The sequence below is a fragment of the Dipodomys spectabilis genome, unplaced genomic scaffold, assembly GCF_019054845.1.
Source record: "Dipodomys spectabilis isolate Male_0828 unplaced genomic scaffold, ASM1905484v1 ptg000215l, whole genome shotgun sequence".
Classification (NCBI taxonomy): Eukaryota; Metazoa; Chordata; class Mammalia; order Rodentia; family Heteromyidae; genus Dipodomys; species Dipodomys spectabilis.
Window position 1 is genome coordinate 10,546,042 of NW_024870892.1, and position 19,977 is coordinate 10,566,018.

A 19,977-nucleotide genomic window follows, 5' to 3' on the forward strand; every position below is an offset into this window, starting at 1 on the left:
CCCCCTTAGGGCCGGGGTGTGTGGAGAAGACAAGGCCGGCAGCCCCACACGACAGCCAGTTGCGGCTTCCATATAGCTTTTATTTCGTCAGGCCAGCGTGGAAGGTGGTGGAGTTGTTTGTGGAGAAGCCATGTCCTGCTGGATCATCCATGTCCTAAGTCCAAAGGTGGGGAGCCCCCACCTGCATGCGGGGGATACCCTGGGCCAGATCCTTGTGGCACCAGGAGCAGCAGCTGGATGGCTGTTTTGGGGAGTTGGGGGTTGGGGGAGCGGTAGGCTAGGCTCAGCTCACTGGCTTGACTTTGGCGATGAAGAGGGCCACGGCCTTCTCCAAGAACTCCTGCCGGGCCATGGGAGAGCTGGGCCGCCGCCCGCCCGCTGCCCTGTCCATGGCCAGCGCCAGGCTGTCGGGCCCTAGGCGCGAGCCGGCCTCCAGGTAGCACACGGGGGCGGTGGCTTGGTCGCTGGTGCCCAGGGCCTCCTCCAGGGTGTCCAGCACCGCCTGGCCCACTCGGCGGTCAGCCACCGCCAGCTCTGGGTCCTCCAGCAGCTGGAAGAGGGCCCTGGCGCGTGCCATGAACTCCAGCAGCACGAAGCAGGTGAGCATGCCGGTGCGGAAGACATCCAGGGGCACGGCCTCGTGGTCCCGGCACTGGATCTTGTGGAGCAGGGGCGCCACCACCTCCTCAGGGGCTCCGCCATCTCTGCAGATGCGTTTCAGCAGTTCGCTGTACGTGCGCCCATCCAGCCCTGGCTTCTTCTTCCGCCCGCTGGCGCTGAGGCACTCGTAGGCCACGCTCACGTTGTTATTGAAGGCTGTCCTGTGGGCAGGGAAAACCGGATATGGGGAGTGTGGAGGGCCAGGCGGCCACCCACCATGCACACTCCTGCTGGCCCCCTCCCCAACCCCAGGGCCTTTGCATCACCGTGCTCCCTGCTGGAAGGCCTTCCGTGTCTGCATGAGACCTGCCTTGGTTCCAGTGTCATCTTTCTTGTCCTGCCCCTCTTTTATTTATTTAGTGCCAGTCCTGGGGCTTGAACTCAGGGCCTGGGCGCTGTCCCTGAGCTTTTGTGCTCAAGGCTAGCACTCTACCACTTGAGCCATTGCTCCACTTACAGCTTGTTTTTTTTGTGGCTAGAGGTAAGTCTTATGGATCTGGTTCAGGCTGGCTTTGAACCATGATCCTCAGATCTCAGCCTCCTGAGTAGCTAGGACGACAGGTGTAAGCACCTAGATCGGTTTTTCTAAGACAGGTTCTTATTGTGTAGCCAGTCTAGCCTTGAACTCATGATCTTCCTGCCTTAGCCTCCTAAATGCTGGGATTACAGATGGGCAGCACCATGCTTGGCTGGGAAGTTCAGTTTCTTTGGGGCCCAGCCTCAGTGGTCCTACATGCACTTATAGTTGTACCACGCTCCCAGGTGGGAGGTGGGTGGTCACAAAGATTCCTATGCTCACTGCTCTTCACAGGTTGGCTGATGCTGTGGCCAGCCCTGGCCGGAGGGAGTGGGGGGGGGGGGTCTGTGGCCCTACTATGTGTTGTATGCCTGCTGAAGGTAAACTGTAGTGGTTAGCACAAAAGGCATTATGCAACCTATTGGGAAACTGAGGATCTGCGCAGACCAATGGTCTGGCTGAGGATCCCAGACAGGTGTTGAATCCAGGGTTTACACCTGTCCCTCAGTTGTGGGGGGGAAGGGCTGTTCATCCCTATTATACCCTGACCTTCCTGTGGATGTGGATGTGCTGTCATCTTCTGGGGCCCCACGGGTAGCAGATGCTCAGGAATCCTGGCCACCTGTGTCATGATGGCCACTCAGGTCAGGGTTTGAGCCTGCACACTAAAACAGGTCCGAGCGGCAGATACTGAGATGCGCCTGATCCCTCCCTGAGGATTTGGTTCTTGGCTGTCATGGAGCCAGGCTGGCATCTGCCGGGCTGCCATCTGCTCACACTGGCAGGCGCCCTGTGGTCAGAGGCTTTGTCCTGGCCAGCCAGAGGTGGTTGTTGCTCTCAGTTGACCCTGGCTCTGGCTCTGGGGGCCCCCATCCATACCCGGTGCCCTTTGTAAGTCCTTTTAGGTGCCCCCAGGCCAGGGAGAGGATTGTGAAGCCTGAGGTAGATGGGCTGGCAGCAGTCCATCCACAGTGGCATGTGGCTATGACACAAGTCACCCTCAGACCTGTCGCCTCAAACAAGACTTGCTGGCTGTGACTACAGCCCTGAAGACTTCCAAGCTCCCCTAAAGGTGGAGCGTGTGACTCCCAAGGGGGGCACTGACTTGTCAAAAAAAATTGGTTTTTCTTCATATGTGTGTCTGTCCTGGGGCTTGATCTCACAGTCTGAGCATCGTTCTTTAGCTTTCACTCAAGGCTAACATTCTACTACTTGGGCCACAGCTCCACTTCCGACTTTTTGGAAGATTCTTTGGAGATAAGAATCCGACTTTCCTGCTCAGGTTGGCTTTGAGCTACGATTCTCACATCTCATCTTCCTGAGTAGCTAGGATGGCAGGTGTGAGCCACTGGTGCTGTTCTGGGATGTCATGTGCAGATAGCTCTGACATCTGGGGGTTGTGCCAGGGACAAACACCCCTCCAGGCTCTCCAGGGCCACTGGATGGCCACTCTGGTCCAGCCAACCTTTCCAGGATTTTCTTCCACACACATTTCCCTCCCCAGGCAGGCCAAGCCAGCCATTTGCTGTGGTTATGGCAGGTGAGCACTCGATCTGCTTCTGTTGAGACTTAACAGCCACCAGCCACTCCCTAGGATCAACTTCCCAAGGTGTGGTCGTGTAAGCCCACAGCAGAGCCGTGGTTGTAAGACTCACTGAGGGCCTGTGACACAGATCATCCTGACTCACAGGACCAGGGGCCAAGTTTTCCCCAGGGCTGCATGTGATGGAAATCTGTCTGGCCATCAATTCTCTTGAGCAGAGTCCAACTTCTCTGGAAATCTCTGGAGGTGGCGGCAGCCAGGATGGAGGGGGGAGGAGGCACAGTATCGGTTCTTGCTTGGCTCTCTTGCAGCCACTGGGCACCTTGGGTTTGCATGTGCCAGTCCAGACCTGCCTTCCGCAGTTTGCCTGCTGTCATTGCCTGTGGGGTTTTGCATGTCTCTACCTCTCTGCGTCCTGATCTCCTGGGGAACTTAGATCAAGTTCGCTGTCCAAAGCTGTTTACAGCAGCTTCCGGTCTTGTGGGCAATGACAGCCCTGTGACAGTAAAACAATGAGCGGCCTGGGCAAGGAAGGCACGAGGCAGGGACGCCCACCTTCCAAGCTGCCTCACATCCGCTCCTGAGATCAGCGGCTGAATCACCAACAGGTGTTAGGTGGGCAGCGCCAGGCATCAAGTGAGCTCTGGACTTGGAAAAGCCTGGGTGGTTTGGTCTGTAGAATGGGGCCAGGGCACTCAGCCAGGGAAGTATGTCTTGGAAATAAGGAAATACACCAGAAGCTGGGTGGCTCATGCTTGTAATCCTAGATATTTGGATATATAAGATATAAGATCTGGAGAACTGAAGTTTGAGGCCATCCAGGCACAAAAGCCAGCGAGACTCTATCTCTAACAAAACAAACAGCAAATGGCAAGGATGGGGGCAGGGATCAAGTCGCAAGGCAACAGCTGAGTGAGCAAGGCTAGCAACAAGGAGGAAGCCCTAAGCTCAAAGTAGCTAAAAGAAAAGACAGCAAAAAGAAATATGAGGTCCGGGGGCTGGTGCTCACACCTGTAATCCTAGCTACTCAGGAGGCTGAGATAGGAGGACTGCAGTTTGAAGCCAGCCTGGGCAGGAAAGTCTGTGACACTCTTATCTTCACCTAAAAACTACCAAAAAGCCCAGAAGTGGAGCTCAAGTGGTAGAGCAGCACCCAGGCACTGAGTTCAAGTCCCAGGATCAGCACAAGAAAGAGAGGAGGGAGAGAGAGGGAGAGGGTGGGGAGGAGAGAAAGAGAGGAAATACATTTGTACAATGTCTCCATAGCCAGGGCAGCCACTTCCTACCTTTGGCCATCAGGGGGCACTCTAGGCAGTGTCTGAGGGATCTGTATGGTTGCTGTAGGCAGTATGGAGTGGGTGGAGGCCAGGGACGCTGCTTGGCACCCTGAGTGTCCAGGACGCCCCGCAGGGCACAGAGCACAGTCTGAGGCTGAGGCACCCTGGACTAGCCTGGCCTCTCCTTCTTGTATCTCCCCGGCAGTGCTCTCCTTGGAAACACTACAGTCAGAGTCCTTGCTGTCACTGGCCCCAGGAGCTATGCAATCTGGGTCCGACTCCTGCTCTGCTCTGTGGTGGCCTTTGTGCTCTGAGCGGGTAGGTGACTATGGAGACCGTGGCCACTGTCCCTGGCTCTGGTAGCCAGAGACTCCCACAGGGAACTGGGGGTGCCATAGGCCTTCGTATCAGACCCCAGGATGGCCTGGTCAGCCCCTCAACATTGGGTAATAACATGCCAAGCCAAGAGAGGACAGAGCAGCCCCGGCTTCTGCTCCCAACTGTCCTCTGGAGGAGAGGACAAGTGTGGCTCTGAGATGCAGCGGAGGCTTATGAACCTGTCTCCCGACTTCCTCATCGGCTGACTCTGGGAGACGAAGTATGGCTAGCCTGCTGGGTCCTCCCGTTATCCCCTCCTTCCTACTTTCCCTTCCTCTCTGGACTGGGATGGAACTCAGGTCCTTGAGCATACAAGGCAGGTGCTCTGTCACCTGAGCCACATTCCCAAGTTGCTTCCAAACAATGCAATGCAGCTGAGTAAATCCACCCCGACCCAAGTCCATATCCATACACAACCTCATAATATGGCCTTTTCCAAACACAGTCTTTCCAGGTGTAATTGACTGAGAAGAGGTCCGGCTAGAATAGGCCAGCACTGGCGTGCTGAGAAGGGACATCAGGCACACAGAAGCCAAGTGGGGAGTGACACAGATGGGGCAATGTGGCCTCAAGTCAAGGGACTGCCAGCTGTTGAGGCCGAGGCATCCTCTTCTGGAGCTTCCCCTCTGAGGCCACGTGACCCTGCTATCTTCACACCAGACTTCTGGCCTCTTCAAGGATGAGGGAATGAGCTTCTGTTTTTTTGAAGCTCCTCCATTTGTGGTAATTTGTGAGGGCAGCTGCAGATTCATAGAAATATTTCCATCCATGGGCTGGGAAGATGGCTCAGTGGTAGAGCGCTTGCCTTGCATGCCTGAGGCCCTGGGTTCGATTCCTCAGCACCACATAAGCAAAAAGAAAAAAGCCGGAAGTGGTGTTGTGGCTCAAGTGGTAGAGCGCTAGCCTTGAGCTGAAGAGCTGAGGGACAGCACCCAGGCCCAGAGTTCAGGCCCCACGACTGGACCCCCCCCCCCCCCAAAAAAAAGAAAAGAAAAAAAAGAAATATTTCCACCCAGGCTGATCACTTTTCCCCTTGGAAGTCACTTCTGACTATGTTGGTACTAGGCTTGAATGCAGAGCTTTCTTGCTCAAGGTTGGTGCTCAACGACTTGAGCCACAACTCCACTTCTGGCTTTTTGGAGGTAAACTAGAGATAAAGAATCCCACAGATTTTCTTGCCTGGGCTAGTTTTGAACTGTAATGCTCAGATCTCAGCCTCCTGAGCAGCTAGGATTACAGGATGAGCCACCAGTGGCCGGCCAGCTTTTTCCTGCTCCTTCCTTCTCTGTAGGCTCTGTGAGGCTTGGGTTCCTCAGATTGTGGTCTTTGCTTGTGTGCTTTCAGGGAAACCTCCCAGGCCCTCCCAGTTCACCCCCTCCCGTCCCTGTCCCTGCACAGCCTGTCTATCTTCTTTGCCAAGCACCGCCCCAAGTGAACGGCAACTAACTTCCTCTAAGTCAGTGGGAAGGTTGATCAGTTCTGTCCTCACAGACACTGGGGCCCAACAGCCTCCCACACCCTGCAGATTCCCTTCCTCACTGCCATCTTGGGAGCTCCTTTCCCATTTGGTTCGTATCCTCACCTTTGATTCTAAGGAGACTTTCCTTCGGAGGGATGTCAGTCCAACAGGCTCCTTTCCCAGGACCTCACAGGCACCTTTCTTAGAGCAAATAGAGCACTAGGCCAATTTGGTGGAGGCAGTAAATAATTGGCCTCCTTCCTCCTCACCTTAAGATGACTCTCCATTGGGGCAGTTACAACCACATGAGGTAACAAAACCCCCTTAAAGTGATCTTCACAGGCCAGCGGCAGGCCCTTATCCTCTACTTGGGCAGCTGCCATAAATTCTAGCCTGCCATGATGAAGTCCTTGGCCCACATCTCTTGCACCAAGGTCCCCACCTCCTAGTCCCTTAGGTTATCTAGATCACCTCAGACAAAGACGGGCACTTCTTCCTGTGAGAACTGGCCTTGTCAGTCCCTATGTGCCTGGGTGTCACAGTGGTTTTCTGGCAGGCCCTAACAAGGGGTAAGGGGGTAATCATCAAATTTATAAACCCTAGCTGGGTGTCAATGGCTCACAACTGTAATCCTAGTTACTCAGGGGGCTGAGATCTCAGGATCAAAATCTAAAGCCAGTCCACACAGAACAGTATGTGAGCCTCTTATCTCCAGTTAACTACAGGAAAGTTAAAAGTGGAGCTGTGGCTCAAGTAGTAGGGTGTTAGTTTTAAGCAAAAAAAGCTAAGGGAGCCGGATGCTGGTAGCTTATGTCTGTAATCCTAGTTACTCAGGAAGCTGAGATTTGAGGACTGAGACTTAAAGCCAGCCTGGGCAAGAAAGTCTGAATTTTTTATGTCCAACTAAACACGGAAAAAGTCAGAAGTAGAGTTGTGGTTCAAGTGGTAGAGCACTAGCCTTGAGCAACAAAAGCTCAGGGACAGCACCTAGTCCCTGAGTTTAAACACTGATGTTCACGCATGCAACCCCCCCCCCCCCCCCCCAGCTATGTGACAGCATCTAGGTCCTGATTTTAAGCCCTAGTACTGGCACAAAGAAACAAAACCAGGCAAAACAAAACCTGTTTACAAACCCTGGACTTTAGCTCCCTTGGGGACTCGGGGAAGTCGGGGAAGTCACCCTTTCTTGTCAGCTCCAGGCCCTTCCCCTCCTCCCACTTCCTTCCAGGTCCATGCAAATACCCATCTCAGGCTCTGCTTCTGGGGACCAGCAGACACAAGCCCACTCATCGCCAGTCAATCACCCCTGGTTTACATCCCAGGTCCCTTCATCCATATGGAACATGCGTTTCTTAGCCGCCTCCAAGGCTCCCAACAATCCCTGACTCCAGATTGCTCTCTCCAGCTAGGGGCTGGAGCCTCAGTGGGGGTGGAGGTGAAAGTGGGGGTTCTGTGCCCAGCTCTAGATCAATTTCCAACAGTGCACCTGCCAGGCCTCTTGCCCACGGCCGTGAATTCTGTGGGGCCCCTCCGCCCGTTTCGCTGGGCCTGACTCGGCTGCAGGTCTGCAGGCCCAGCATTGTAGCCACCCCACAGTTCAGAAATGCATGCAAGAAGGGGAAAGGGGTGGGGAGGATGCGGACTACAACTCCCAGCATGCCCCGCGCTTCAACTCCCAGCAAACCTGCGCTGGAGATAAGGGCGGGCTCGTGCAAGACATGCCGGGAACTGTGGTCCGGCCGCCCCGCCCAAACGTCGGCCCGCACCTCTGAGAGTGGTGAGCCAGGCGAAGGTACCACAGCGCGCGGCCCAGGCGCTGCTGCTGCAGGAGGAGCTGCCCGGGAGGCTCCCCGGCGCCGCCGTTGGCCGGCGAGCGCAGGCCCATGTTTTCGAAGTAGTGCGCCAGGAAGGCGATGGGCTCCTCGGGACGCGCTTCCAGCACTTTTAACAGGGCTGCACGCAGCATCTCGGTTACGCCGACCTGCCTCAGGAAGTCTTCCTCGCTCTCGGCGGCCGCCGCGCTCCGCGACACCGAGGGTCGGCCGCCGTCCGTGTAATTCGCCGCCGTGGCTACCAACGGCCGCCGCTTCTCTCCTGCCGCCATGTTCGCTGAGGGCAGCAGGACCGGAAGTGCCGCCATCTTTGATGGCACCATGAGGCCGCTCTGCGGCCATTTTGCCTAAGGGCAGAGCATGCTTTTTCCCATGCCACTCCCTCGGGAAGACTCTTGGAAGTAACTGCAGCAGGCCACGTTTCCCAAGGTCCTCACTGGTACTCTGCCGTGTTTCCTGGACTCAGGGCGGAAACTGTAGCTTTGCCAGACTCCAAAATGGCTCACCGGGAAGGACTTGGTTTCTGGAATGAAGCTGGCTCGCTGGCCATTTTGGTTGTGGGCGAGATCTCGTTAGCATGGTCTCCTAGCAACCAGGCTGCCTGGGTACCAAAAAGGCCCGGGCTGCGGGAGCAGCTGTGGTGGACTCAACCTGACTCCTGGTCTCGTTTTTTCTTCTCTCCTTTTCCTTCCTTCCCCTTCCTCCCCCCACCCCTCGCTCGCCCCTCTTTTTTCTTTCTTTCTTTTCCTTCTTTCTTTTTGTGCCAGTCCTGGGATTTGAACTCGGCCTGGGTGCTGTCCCTGAGCTTTTTTGCTCAATGGCATTCTTTTTTTTTTTTTTTTTATTGGTGTTGTTATTGTTTGCCAGTCCTGGGGCGTGAATTCATGGCCTGGACACTGTTCCTGAGCTGCTTTTGCTCAAGGCTAGCACTCTATCTCTTGAGCCAAGCGCTCTACCACTTGAGCCACAGTGCCACTTCCGGCCTTTTCTGTGTATGTGGAACTGAGGAATCAAACCCAGGGCTTCATGCATGCTAGGCAAGCACTCTACCACGAAGCCACATTCCCAGTCCAAGTTTGGCATTCCACCGCTCTCCAGCCACACCTCCACATCCTGCTTTCTTGTTAGTTAATTGGAGTTAAGAGTCTCATGAACTTTCCTGCCTGGCCTGGCTCTTCCAACCACTATCCTCAGAGCTCAGCCTATTGAGTAGGATTACAGGTGTGAGTCATTCTCACCCAGTTATAATCTTCTCCCCTGCCCTTCCTCACCCCCCACCTCACTTTTGGGGTAGAGTCTCACTAGGTAGCTTAAACTTAAAGCTTCCAATGTAATTCAGGCTGGCTTTGAACTCATAATCTTGCCTCCGTTGCTCAAGTGCTGGAATTACTTCCACAGATCCTTTTCTGTTGTTGTTAAGAATCTTTGGACCTGGGGGCTGGGAAGATGGCTCAGTGGTAGAGTGCTTGTCTTGCATGCCTGAGGCCCTGGGTTCGATTCCTCAGCACCACATCAGCAAAAAGAAAAAAGCCGGAAGAGGCGCTGTGGCTCAAGTGGTAGAGTGCTAGCCTTGAGCTGAAGAGCTGAGGGACAGCGCCCAGGCCCAGAATTCAGGCCCCACGACCGGACCCCCCCCCCCCCCAAAAAAAAAAAAAAAAAAGAAGAATCTTTGGACCTGGAACTTGACCCTCACAGTGGCACTGGAACCTTTCCCCGAGCCCTGCATCTGGCTGGCTGCCCCTCTGCATAGCCAGAATGTCCAAGCACAGGCTTGCTGGCCCCAACCCAGTACTCCTTCTTACAGACATTAGAACAATGTCTCTAGTTTCCATCTACTCGTCTTCAGGAGCATCCACTCCACAAATGCCTTCTAGACATTGCCCTCTACGGACAGAAGTAGCCCAGTGAGGCTCACTGTCCTAACTCCATAGGACAGCGGGGGTGGGTGATTGTGTTCATAGAACATTCAGGTTTCCATCTGAGGTTGGAAAACAAGAGGACCTCCCTAAAAGGTCAGCTACCCCAAGGCGCCCTGCCAGCCAAGAGCTGTGCTTATTTTCTAGTGTCCTTGGCATGGGGAGTATCCCATCCAGACACAAAGAACACCCCAATCTTTTTCAGAAACGGCTTATATGCCCAGCAACCTTCTTGAGTGATATAAATAAAATTTTACCAAACAAAAATCTCTTATTTCACCCAAATATGATTGTTTTTATATATAAGTGACAATAAGTATTTTATTGAATATCTTACATACATAGTACAAAATTGGAGACAAGTCTGGTGCCAGTTGCTCATGCCTGTAATCCTAGCTACTCAGGAGCCTGAGATATGAGGATTGCGGTTCAAAGCCAGCCCAGGGAGAAAGTCTGTGAGACTCTTACCTCCAAATAGCCACTGGAAAACCAGAAGTGGCCCTGTGGCTCAAAGTGGTAGAGTGCTAGCCTTGAGCAAAAAGTTCAGGGACAGTGCCCAGACCTTGAGTTCAAGCCCCATAACCAACCGAAAAACAAAAAATCTGAGTCAGGGTCTTGTTAGCCCAACTTGGCCTGGAACTCATGGTCTTCCTGCCTAATCCTAGATGCTGAGATTACAGGTATGTGCCACTGTGCCCAGCAAAAACACTATTTTTTATTGCATAAGTGTCCATGAGGACACCTAATTTTCACTGTGAACATTCCACATACACACACACACACACACACACACACACACATTTATTTACTTTTATGTGGTGATACTTAGGATTAAACTCAGGGCCTCCTTTGTGCCAGCCAGAAGCTTTACCAACAACCTAGGCCATGCCTTCAGCCATTTTTGTATTCTTGTGTGTGTGTGTGTGTGCATGCATGGCACTTGCTTGCATGTGCCAATCCTGGGGCTTGAACTCAAGGTCCAGGTGCTGCTCCTGAGGGTTATTTAAAGTTAGCATTCTGCAACTTGAGTCACAGTACTATTTCTGGCTTTTTTGGTACTTAATTGGAGATGAAGGTCTCATACACTTTCCTGCTTGGGCTGGCTTCAAACCATGATCCTCAGATCTCAGCTTCCTGGGTAACTAAGATTACATGCATGGATACCAGTGCCTGAATTCATTTTTGTTGTTGTTGGTCATAGGACTTGAACTCAGGGCCTCGGTGTTGTCCCTGAGTTCTTTTGCTCAAGGCTAGTGCTTTACTACTTTGAGCCACAGCGCTACTTCCAGTTTTCTAGTAGTAAATTTGGGATAGGAGTCTCATGGACTTTCCTGCCCAGGCCGGCTTTGAACCGTGATCCTCTGTTCTTAGCCTCCTGAGTAGTGAGGATTTCAGGTGTGAGCCACCAACACCAGGTGCATTGGTTTTTGTTTTTTTTTTGGGTCCGGTCCTGAGCCTGAATTCTGGGCCTGGGCACTGTCCCTCAGCTCTTCAGCTCAAGGCTAGCGCTCTACCACTTGAGCCACAGCGCCACTTCCGGCTTTTTTCCTTTTTGCTTATGTGGTGCTGGGGAATTGAACCCAGGGCCTCATGCATGCAAGGCAAGCGCTCTACCACTGAGCCACCTTCCCAGCCCTGTATTGGTTATTTTTGAGGTAGGCTTTCACTTTATGCCTAGGCCATCCTGGGCCTACTTGTGCTCCTGGTCTCATTGGGGATGTCAGGCAGATATCACCTGGCCCAGCCATTAGTAGAAACAGTCCTTTGAACATTTCCTGCCTAGGTTGACCTCAAATCATCATCTGAATAGGTGCTGGTGGCTCACACCTGTAATCCTAGCTACTTGAAACTGAAATGTGAGGATCTCAGTTTGAAGCCAGCTGGGGCAGGAGGGTCTGTGAGACTCTTATCTCCAGTTAAGTACCAAAAAAGCCAGAAGTGGAGCTGTGGCTCAAGTAGTAGCTAAAAACTAAGGGGCAGAGTCTAAGCCCCACTACTAGCAATGAAAACAAACACACAAAATAAGTCTTTTTGCAGCCTGATCCTCATCCAGCCTTCCACCCTACCTAAGATCTAAAGGTTAGGGGCCCACACCCCAGGCCTAGAAGCCTGAGCCACCCTCCAGCAGCTGAATATCCACACTTCTTGGGGGTCTCCCAGCCCTAAAGAAGGAGCCATCAGTCAAACTGACCAGTGAGAAGGATGGGTCAGGTCCCGGGGGGTGCGCCGGGCTCCCCACTGCAGCCCCTTCTCATTGCACGATGGCAGTCTTCTGAAACATTCTTCACTGCACTGTGGACTAGGAGGCCAGAATGTCAGATCTCCGGGGAGGGCTAGCCCCTCGGTGGAAGGAGGCCTAAGGACTTCCTCCCAGCAGGACAATGCAATGCCGGGAAGGGGAAGGCAGGGTCAGGGCCCAGGGCCACAGGAAGCCCAGGCCGGGCTCCCAAGGAAGAGGCTGAAGATGAGAGATGCCTCAGGTGTGGCCTCAAACAGGGTCCAGCCCTGCTGGGGGAGGGGTGAGGGCATGGGTGACCGTGGTTACCTCATTCAGAGCTCCAGGCCCATCCCCTCCACGTCTCTCTCTCTCTTGCTTGTGACTGTCTCTCAGTGTCTGTGCCTTTCTCTGTCTCTCTTTGTTCTGGTCTCTGTATCCTCGCTCTCTCTGCTTCTGTCTCTGTCTGTCTCTATTTTTTTTTTTTTTGTCTCTGCCATTGTCTCTGTCTTTTTTTTTTTTTCTGGTCGGTTGTGGGGCTTGAACTCTGGGCCTGGGTGCTGTCCCTCAGCTCTTCAGCTCAAGGCGAGCGCTCTACCACTTGAGCCACAGCGCCACTTCTGGTTTTCTGGTGGTTTATTGGAGATAGGAGTCTCACGGCCTTTCCTGCCCAGGCTGGCTTTGAACCGCGATCCTCAGATCTCAGCTTCCTGAGTAGCTGGGATTACAGGTGTGAGCCACCAGCGCCCAGCTTCTCTGTCTTTCTGTCTCTGTCTCTCTCTGCTTCTGCTTCTCTGTCTCTATCCCTCTGTCTTCCTGTGCTTCTCAACCTTGCCTTCCCTTCCCAGCCCTTTGCAAATGCTCTTCCTCTGTCCAGCCCACCCATCCCTTCCCCACCACAGTGAGTGTGGAAGGTTTTGGGATGTGGGTGGACCGTGGTGGTATGTGTCTCAGGCTGAGGAGCGGCCTGCAGGGCTCCAGCTGCGTGACCCCTCCCCTGGGCTGGTGTGAGGGTAGCAGGAAGCCAGCTCAGGGCGGGGAAGCAACCCATTCATGAGGCTCATGGCCCCCCGCCTGGGTCAAGGGCCCAGTTTCCGGAAGAAGGGCCTGTGTCCTGGAGGCTGCCTTCCTGCCTGACTTCCTGGCACCACACTGGGCATGGGGGGGGGATGGGCCCCAGGGAGCCTTGTCGGGGCATCCTCATACCTGGACCCATCAGGCCTGACATAGACTCCTCTGTCTATGCCTCAGTTTCCAAATTCTACTTTCAGCTCCCATGTTCCTGGACTGTAGAAACTGAAAGGACCCAGGCTGGTAGGCGGGGGAAACTGAGTCACAGGCCACACCAGAGGTCCGTCGAGGCCAATCCTGAGCCCCTCTATTCTCTTCCTGCATGCCTGAGAGGTGTGAGGTCCTGCTGGAAGCAGACCACAGCCACCCCTCAGGTACAGGCGCAAGGACCTCATGCATAGCCACTCCCTCACCTAGAGAAAGTCAGAGGAAGAGGCTGGCAGGTGAGGGGCACTGCCTGAGTCATCTGGGCAGAGACTGAGCAGGGAGCAAAAACAGCTTGAGCAAAGGCCCTGTGGTTGCAAGAGACGGGGTCAGGTCATGAAGGACTGACTTTAGGTTTTCCTCAGGACTGGAAAAAAAACAATCTCAGATCCAGTAAAGGCAGCTGGGAGATTAGGGCCCAGTCCTATCCATCAAGTGCCCCTAAATGCAAATCTCCCATCTTTTTTTTTTTTTTTGGGTGCCAGTCCTAGGACTCAGGACCTGGGCACTGTCCTTGAGCTGCTTCTTCTTTTTTTTTGTGTCCAGTTGTGAGGCTTGAACTCTGGGCCTGCGCGCTGTCCCTCAAGCTCTACCACTTACTTCCAGCTTTTTTCTTTTTTGCTTATGTGGTGCTGAGGAATCGAACCCAGGGCCTCATGCATGCAAGGCAAGCGCTCTACCACTGAGCCACCTTCCCTGCCCGTCCCTGAGCTTCTTTTGCTCAAGGCTGGCACTCTATCGCTTGAACCACAGCTCCACTTCTGGCTTTTTGGTGCTTTATTGGAGATCTCACAGACTTTCCTGCCCCAGCTGGCCTCAAACCATGCTCCTCAGATCTTAGCCTCCTGAGGAAGCTAGTATCACAGCAGCCTGGCTCCGATCTTCGTCTTACGATGAAGGGAGGCAGCGCAGGGTCATGGAGACATTTTCCAGGTATGGCAGGGTCTCAAAGGTTCTCTGGCATGCAGTCCTGGAGGCTGCTCTCTGCTGCCCCTAGGTGTCTGTCTGCGGAAGTGAAGGTGTAGCTTGGCTGACCTGGGGGTGGAGGAGGGGGGCTGCGAGTGTGCAGCCTGCGATTTCCATATACTTGACCTCCATGCTCAACACCTCCGCCTCAAGCCTTCAGCTTCTGCCTTCCCGTCCATAAAACACAGGGCTGGGAACCAGCCCACACCTTTCCATCCAGTCTGTTCCAACTGCAGTCTTGGGGTGCTGGCTGAAGATCTGGCCTCCAGCCCTTGCCTGTCGGCCATCTCCAGGGTGGAGGGTCAGGCTGGGAAAGCCCCCCCAGGAAACCCCCTGGGGAGCAGCAAGGGGAGGGGGTGGGGAAGCAGCCGGGGCCCCTGCTATTTAAACCGCTTCCCGCTCTGGCAGCAGGACAGAGGGGACCAGCATGAAGCACGGCCTAACCATCCTGCTGGCCCTGTCCATGTCCCTGGGGTTCCTCCAGCCAGGCCATGGTAAGTGAATGAGGGCTGGGAGGGAAAGGGGCTTAGGAGGGGCTTAGAGAAGGAAAGGGGTTGGGGATGGGGGGGGGGGAGTGTAGGATAGAGGCGGAGCTGGGGAGGGGAGAGGGCTCAGGAGAATGGAAGGCAGACACAGGCTGATGCTCACTACTGTTATCCTAGCTACTCAGGAGGCTGAGATCTAAGGATTGGGCAGGAAAGTCCAGGAGACTCCTAGCTCCAATTAACCAGCAAAAAGCTGGAGGTGGAGTTATGGCTCAAGTGGTCAAGTGCTAGCCTTGAGCAAAAGCAACAACAACAACAAAACAAAAGCCCAGGGACAGTGCCTAGACCCTGAGTTCAAGCCCCAGTACCTGCACCAAAACAAAACAAAAAAACAAAGGAGGGGGTTGGAGAAGGGAAGAGTCTGGGAGAGGTGGCTTAGGGGAAAGCAAAGAATTCCCAGGGAGGGGAAAGGCTCCAAAAGGGGGTGCTTGAGGACGCTCCTAGAGGGGAGACTAAAGCCAGGTTGAGGAAGGCTGGGGGTGAGGGGGAGGTCTCTGGCTCCCCACTGACTCAGGCAGCAGAGGGGGCTCAGGGCGGGGGGGGGGGGCCTGGCTTGGATGCCTGTGCAGCACTGAGCGCCCTGTCCCCTCAGGCCAGCCCCTCCAAGTGGAGCCCCCGGAGCCGGTGATCTCTGTGCCAATGGGCGGGTCATGCCAGCTCACCTGCAGCTTATCCTGCGTGGATGGCATGGTAGCCTTGGTGAAGTGGCATGGCCTGGACATCACCCAGGGCGCCGTGCAGTCGAGCCCTGGCATCAGCGTGCTCTCCGTGCACGAGGCTACGCTGTCAGCCACGGGCACCCGGAGGTGCGTGGGCTCCTGTGGGGCCCGCAACTTCCAGCATTCCGTGCAGATCCTCGTGTATGGTGAGGTCCCATTCAGTCCCGTTCCTGTTCTGCCCTTCCCTGTGCCCTGCCCCTCTCCATCCTGCCAGACTCCCCTCCCCAGATTGCCACGCTTCACTGTTCCCTCCCCCCCTCCCCGAATTCTCCCAGCCCCATCTTGTCCTGACTACTTGGGACCCACAACCTCCTCAACCTGGACTCACACTTTCCACTGGGTTCAGCCCTGGCTTCCCCCTTCTTCCCCAGCCTTCCCGGACCAGCTGGCAGTATCCCCAACAGTTCTGGTGCCTGGACAGAGCCAAGAAGTATCCTGCACAGCTCACAACGTCACCCCCGTGGGCCCGGACACCCTCTTCTTCACCCTGCTCCTAGGAGACCAAGAACTAGAGGGTGTCCAGGCCCTGAGTCGTGAGGAGGAAGAAGAGGATCTCCAGGAAGCAGAGGGTCCCCTGTTCCAAGTGACGGAGCGTTGGTTGGTGCCTGCCTTGGCAATCTCCACCTTGCCTGCCCTCCTCTGCAGGGCTACCATGCGATTACCTGGCCTGGAACAAAGCCATTGCCGAGCCTTTCCAGGTAAGCCTGTGGTCCACACCCAGAACCCCACTTTCTGTGAGACTGGTCATAGTGCTCTCCCATGGGGCTTGAACTCAGGGCCTGAGCACTGTCCCTAAGCTGCTGCTTCTCCCTCCCCCCCCCCCCCTCTCTCTCTCTCTCTCTCTCTGTCATGGGGCTTGAACTCTGGGCCTGGGCACTGTCCCTGAGCTCTTTTGCTCAAGGCTAGCATTCTACCACTGGAGCCACAGCGCCACTTCTGGTTTTCTAGTGGTTAATTGGAGTTCAGAGTCTCATGGACATTCCTGTCCATGCTGGCTTTGAACCGTAATCCTCAGATCTTAGCCTCCTGAGTAGCTAGGATTATAAGTGTGAGCCACCAGTGCCTGGCCCTGAGCTCCTTTTGCTAAAGGCTAGCACTCTACCACTTGAGCCACAGCTCCATTTCCAGATTTTCCTGTTTATGTGGTACAGAGGAATCGAACCCAGGGCTTCATGCATGGTAGGCAAGCACTCTATCACTGAGCCACATTCCCAGCCCTGGACTTGGTTGTTTATCCAGCCCTGGGGCTTGAACCCTGGGCTTGGGTGCTGTCCCTGAACTTTTATGCTTTACCATTTGAGCCATAACTCCACTTCCAGCCTTTTGGAGATAAGAGTCTCTTGGACTTTCTTGTCTGGGCTGTCTTTGTTGAACCACATCCTTAGATCTCAGCCTCATGAGCAGCTAGGATTATAAGAGTGAACTACCAGTGCCTGGCTGGGCTTTGTTTTTTGAGCATGTTCTCATGTGATAACAAGAGACATTTTTTTTTTATTTTTATTTTTTGCCAGTCGTGGGGCCTGAACTCTGGGCCTGGCACTGTCCCTCAGCTCTTCAGCTCAAGGCTAGTGCTCTAACACTTGAGCCACAGCACCACTTCCAGCTTTTTCTGCTTGTGTGGTGCTGAGGAATCGAACCCAGGGCCTCATGCATGCAAGGAAAGTGCTCTACCACTGAGCCACCTTCCCAGCCCACAAGAGACACTTATTAATTCACCTTATAGGTGCCAGCCCCGAAGCTCTAGTTTTTCCAATATCTGTCTCAGCCTCCCACTGCTGGCTTTGCTGAATGTGTAGAATCTGGGACAACCAGCCCTGGTCCAACCCACTGTCATGTCCTGTGTGGAAGGGGGTTTGTGGAGGGGCTCTGGCCCAATCTCAGAGTCCAGATGAGGCAGCTGTAGCAGGAGAAGAAGGGTCCTGGGGTAGCAGGAAAGAAAGAAGAAAAAAAAATCATTGTTTTCAGTCCTGCACAGCCAGACCTCACCAGCGCCCCCTGGAGCCACCTCCTGGGAGTCTTCCAGCGTGACCTTCACAGATGCCCCCCAAGCCATCTCCAGAGACTTGGCCCTCACTGTCTCCTCAGAACACCCTGCCACCTCCTCCTTACCCACCACCTCCCAGCAGAGCTCCACACATAGCCCCAAGGTTCTCGGCTCCTCTGGGACCTGTCACCCTGAGATCCACCAGGTCTCCAGGACGGTGGAGAAGGACTCCCCCTGGGAGCTTCTATGTGAGGCACCCTGTGGCTCCGGCACGGCTGTGCACTGGACCCTGGCTCCCGGGGGCCTGGCTGCCTATCATAGGAAGGAAGCCGGGGCCCAGGCATGGCTGAGTGTGCCACCAGCCACTTCCATCCCCGGGGGCTGGTTCCAGTGTCGCCTGGACCCAGGTGGCCAGGTGGCAAGCCTGTATGTACCTGGCCAAGTGTTCCCGAAAACCTGTGAGTACTGGTGCCTGGGACAAATTGGGAGGGGCAAGACTCCCTATATCAAAACTTTACATAAGAAATTGTTAGGAGCCGGGCGCTGGTGGCTCACGCCTGTAATCCTAGCTACTCAGGAGGCTGAGATCTGAGGATTGCGGTTCAAAGCCAGCCCGGGCAGGAGAGACGTGAGACTCCTATCTCCAATAAACCACCAGAAAACCGGAAGTGGCGCTGTAGCTCAAGTGGTAGAGTGCTCACCTTGAGCTGAAGAGCTGAGGGACAGCACCCAGGCCCAGAGTTCAGGCCCGACGACCAACAAAAAAAAAAAAAAAGAAATTGTTGGGGCCGGGCACCGAGGCTCATGCCTGTAATCCTAGCTGTTCAGGAGGCTGAGATCTGAGGATCGAGGTTCAAAGCCAGCCGGGGCAGGAAAGACCATGAGACTCTTATCTCCAATAAACCACTCAGAAAACCGGAACTGGTGTGTGGCTCAAGTGGTAGCGCCCTAGCCTTGAGCTGAAGAGCTGAGGGACAATGCCCAGGCCCAGAGTTCAAGCCCCGTGACCAACAAAAAAAATGAAATAAAATAAAATAAATTGTTGGGGTTGGAGGCATGGCTTAGGTGGTAGAACACCAGCCAGTGAGTGAAAGCATCAGATACTCAGTTCCAGTCCTGGTCTCAGACAAAAAACAAAAGCAAAAACAAAAGATGTCGCAATTTCCTGTGCAGCCTCAGTTTCCCCATCTGTCCAGTGAGCCTCTGGCTGTGAATCCTTTGGAGATTCCAAGGATCATGTAAATCTCAAAGCATTTTGTAAGAGAGTTTGAGGCCAGCTTGGGCAAAAGCACAAGACCCTATCCCAAGACCCTATCCCAAACTGACTAAAGCAGAGGGGCCCAGATAGCTCAGTCAGTAGTGCATCAGACTTTTAATCTGAAGGTCCAGGGTTCCAATCCCCTATTTAATTCTGACTTGACCCTTGAAAAAACAGGCACTTGCAAAAATAATGAAAATAAAAAGGACTGGAAGCCAGGTACTGGTGGCTCATGCCTGTAATCCTAGCTACCTACTCAAGAGGCTGATAGGTGAGGACTGTGCTTGGAGGCTATCCTGGACAGGAAAGTCTGTGAGGCTCTTATCTCCATTTAACCAGCAAAAGTCTGGAGATGGAGCTGTGGCTCAACTGGTAGTGCATCAGCTTTGAGAAAAGCTCAGGGACAATGCTCAGGCCCTGAGTTCAAGCTCCAGGAGCAGCACCAAATAAACAAAATATAAGAAGGTTGGGTTGGAGGGGTGGGGGTGGCTCAGTGTCAGTGGGCCTGCCTAGAAAAGACTGGGCCCTGCAGTATATTATGTATGTATATCATGTATAGTATGTGAATCTGAGACTGAACATTTGGTTCTTTTTAATACGTTCTGCAGTTTTTGCACTGTGTCTCTGGGAAGCAGTGTGGTTATGAGGGATGGATGGCTGTTTTCTATACAGACTGGCTGCATGTCACATGCAAGTTAAAGCAGTGGCCACCTCATTGGTGAGCCCACTTCTAAATTGTTTGATTTTTTTTTTTCTTTTTCTTTTCTTCCATTTCTTGGGCTTGAACTCAGGGCCTGGGCACTGTCCATGAGCTCTTCAGCTCAAGGCGAGCGCTCTATCACTTGAGCCACAGCGCCACTTCCGGTTTTCTGGTGGTTCATTGGAGATCAGAGTCTCACGGACTTTCCTACCCAGGATGGCTTTGAACTGTGATCCTCAGATCTCAGCCTCCTGAGTAGCTAGGATGACAGGTGTGAGCCACCGGCGCCCAGCTTCCACTTCTGAATTGTAAGGTTCTATGAAAAACAATCTCAATTAGAAAGTCCATTGTCAAACTTGAGAAACCCCGGTCAGTACTATGAGATGGAAGCCTACAGAGGCCTGACCATGCTTTTTCCTGCTTTTGCAGCACCAGGTCCTGAGGTTGTGCAACCACCCACTGCCCCCTGGGTAGGCAGCTTGGTCTTGGGGCTGCTTCTGCTGGCGATGCTTACCTATTGTCTGTGGAAACACTGGCGGACACAAGCTGAAGAGCACACACACCTTCCAGCTCCCCTGCGGCTCCTGCCTTTGCCAGAATGAGAGGCACAAGCGGTCAGCCTCTTTCTGCAGCCAGCAGCTGCAGGGTTCTGGAACAAGAGGACTGACAGCAGCCCATTTCATGGGCTTCCTATACCTGCCCATCCAGAGCTGGAGAATAAAGTCTGTGTGGT

The 19,977-nt window shown here is 54.1% G+C and overlaps 2 protein-coding genes across 3 annotated transcripts; one reads left to right on the plus strand and one right to left on the minus strand.

Annotated features, from left to right (window-relative positions):
* Positions 1-59: 59 nt before the first annotated feature.
* Tpgs1 (tubulin polyglutamylase complex subunit 1) lies at positions 60-7,974 on the minus strand. The gene is made up of 2 exons (XM_042697163.1): positions 7,601-7,974; positions 60-821 (listed from the first exon to the last, which is right to left on the minus strand). Exons 1-2 carry the CDS (start codon positions 7,972-7,974, stop codon positions 284-286), a joined length of 912 nt encoding a protein of 303 aa, XP_042553097.1. The 3' UTR covers positions 60-283.
* A 6,492-nt stretch (positions 7,975-14,466) lies between these two features.
* Madcam1 (mucosal vascular addressin cell adhesion molecule 1) lies at positions 14,467-19,977 on the plus strand. Of its 2 annotated transcripts, XM_042697218.1 has the most exons (5): positions 14,467-14,532; positions 15,176-15,448; positions 15,674-16,000; positions 17,268-17,744; positions 19,674-19,977. In XM_042697218.1, the coding sequence occupies exons 1-5, from the start codon at positions 14,502-14,504 to the stop codon at positions 19,844-19,846; spliced, it is 1,281 nt and encodes a 426-aa protein (XP_042553152.1). In that variant the 5' UTR covers positions 14,467-14,501; the 3' UTR covers positions 19,847-19,977. The 2 variants fall into 2 exon arrangements, with proteins under 2 accessions (XP_042553152.1, XP_042553153.1); XM_042697219.1 differs by lacking the exon at positions 17,268-17,744.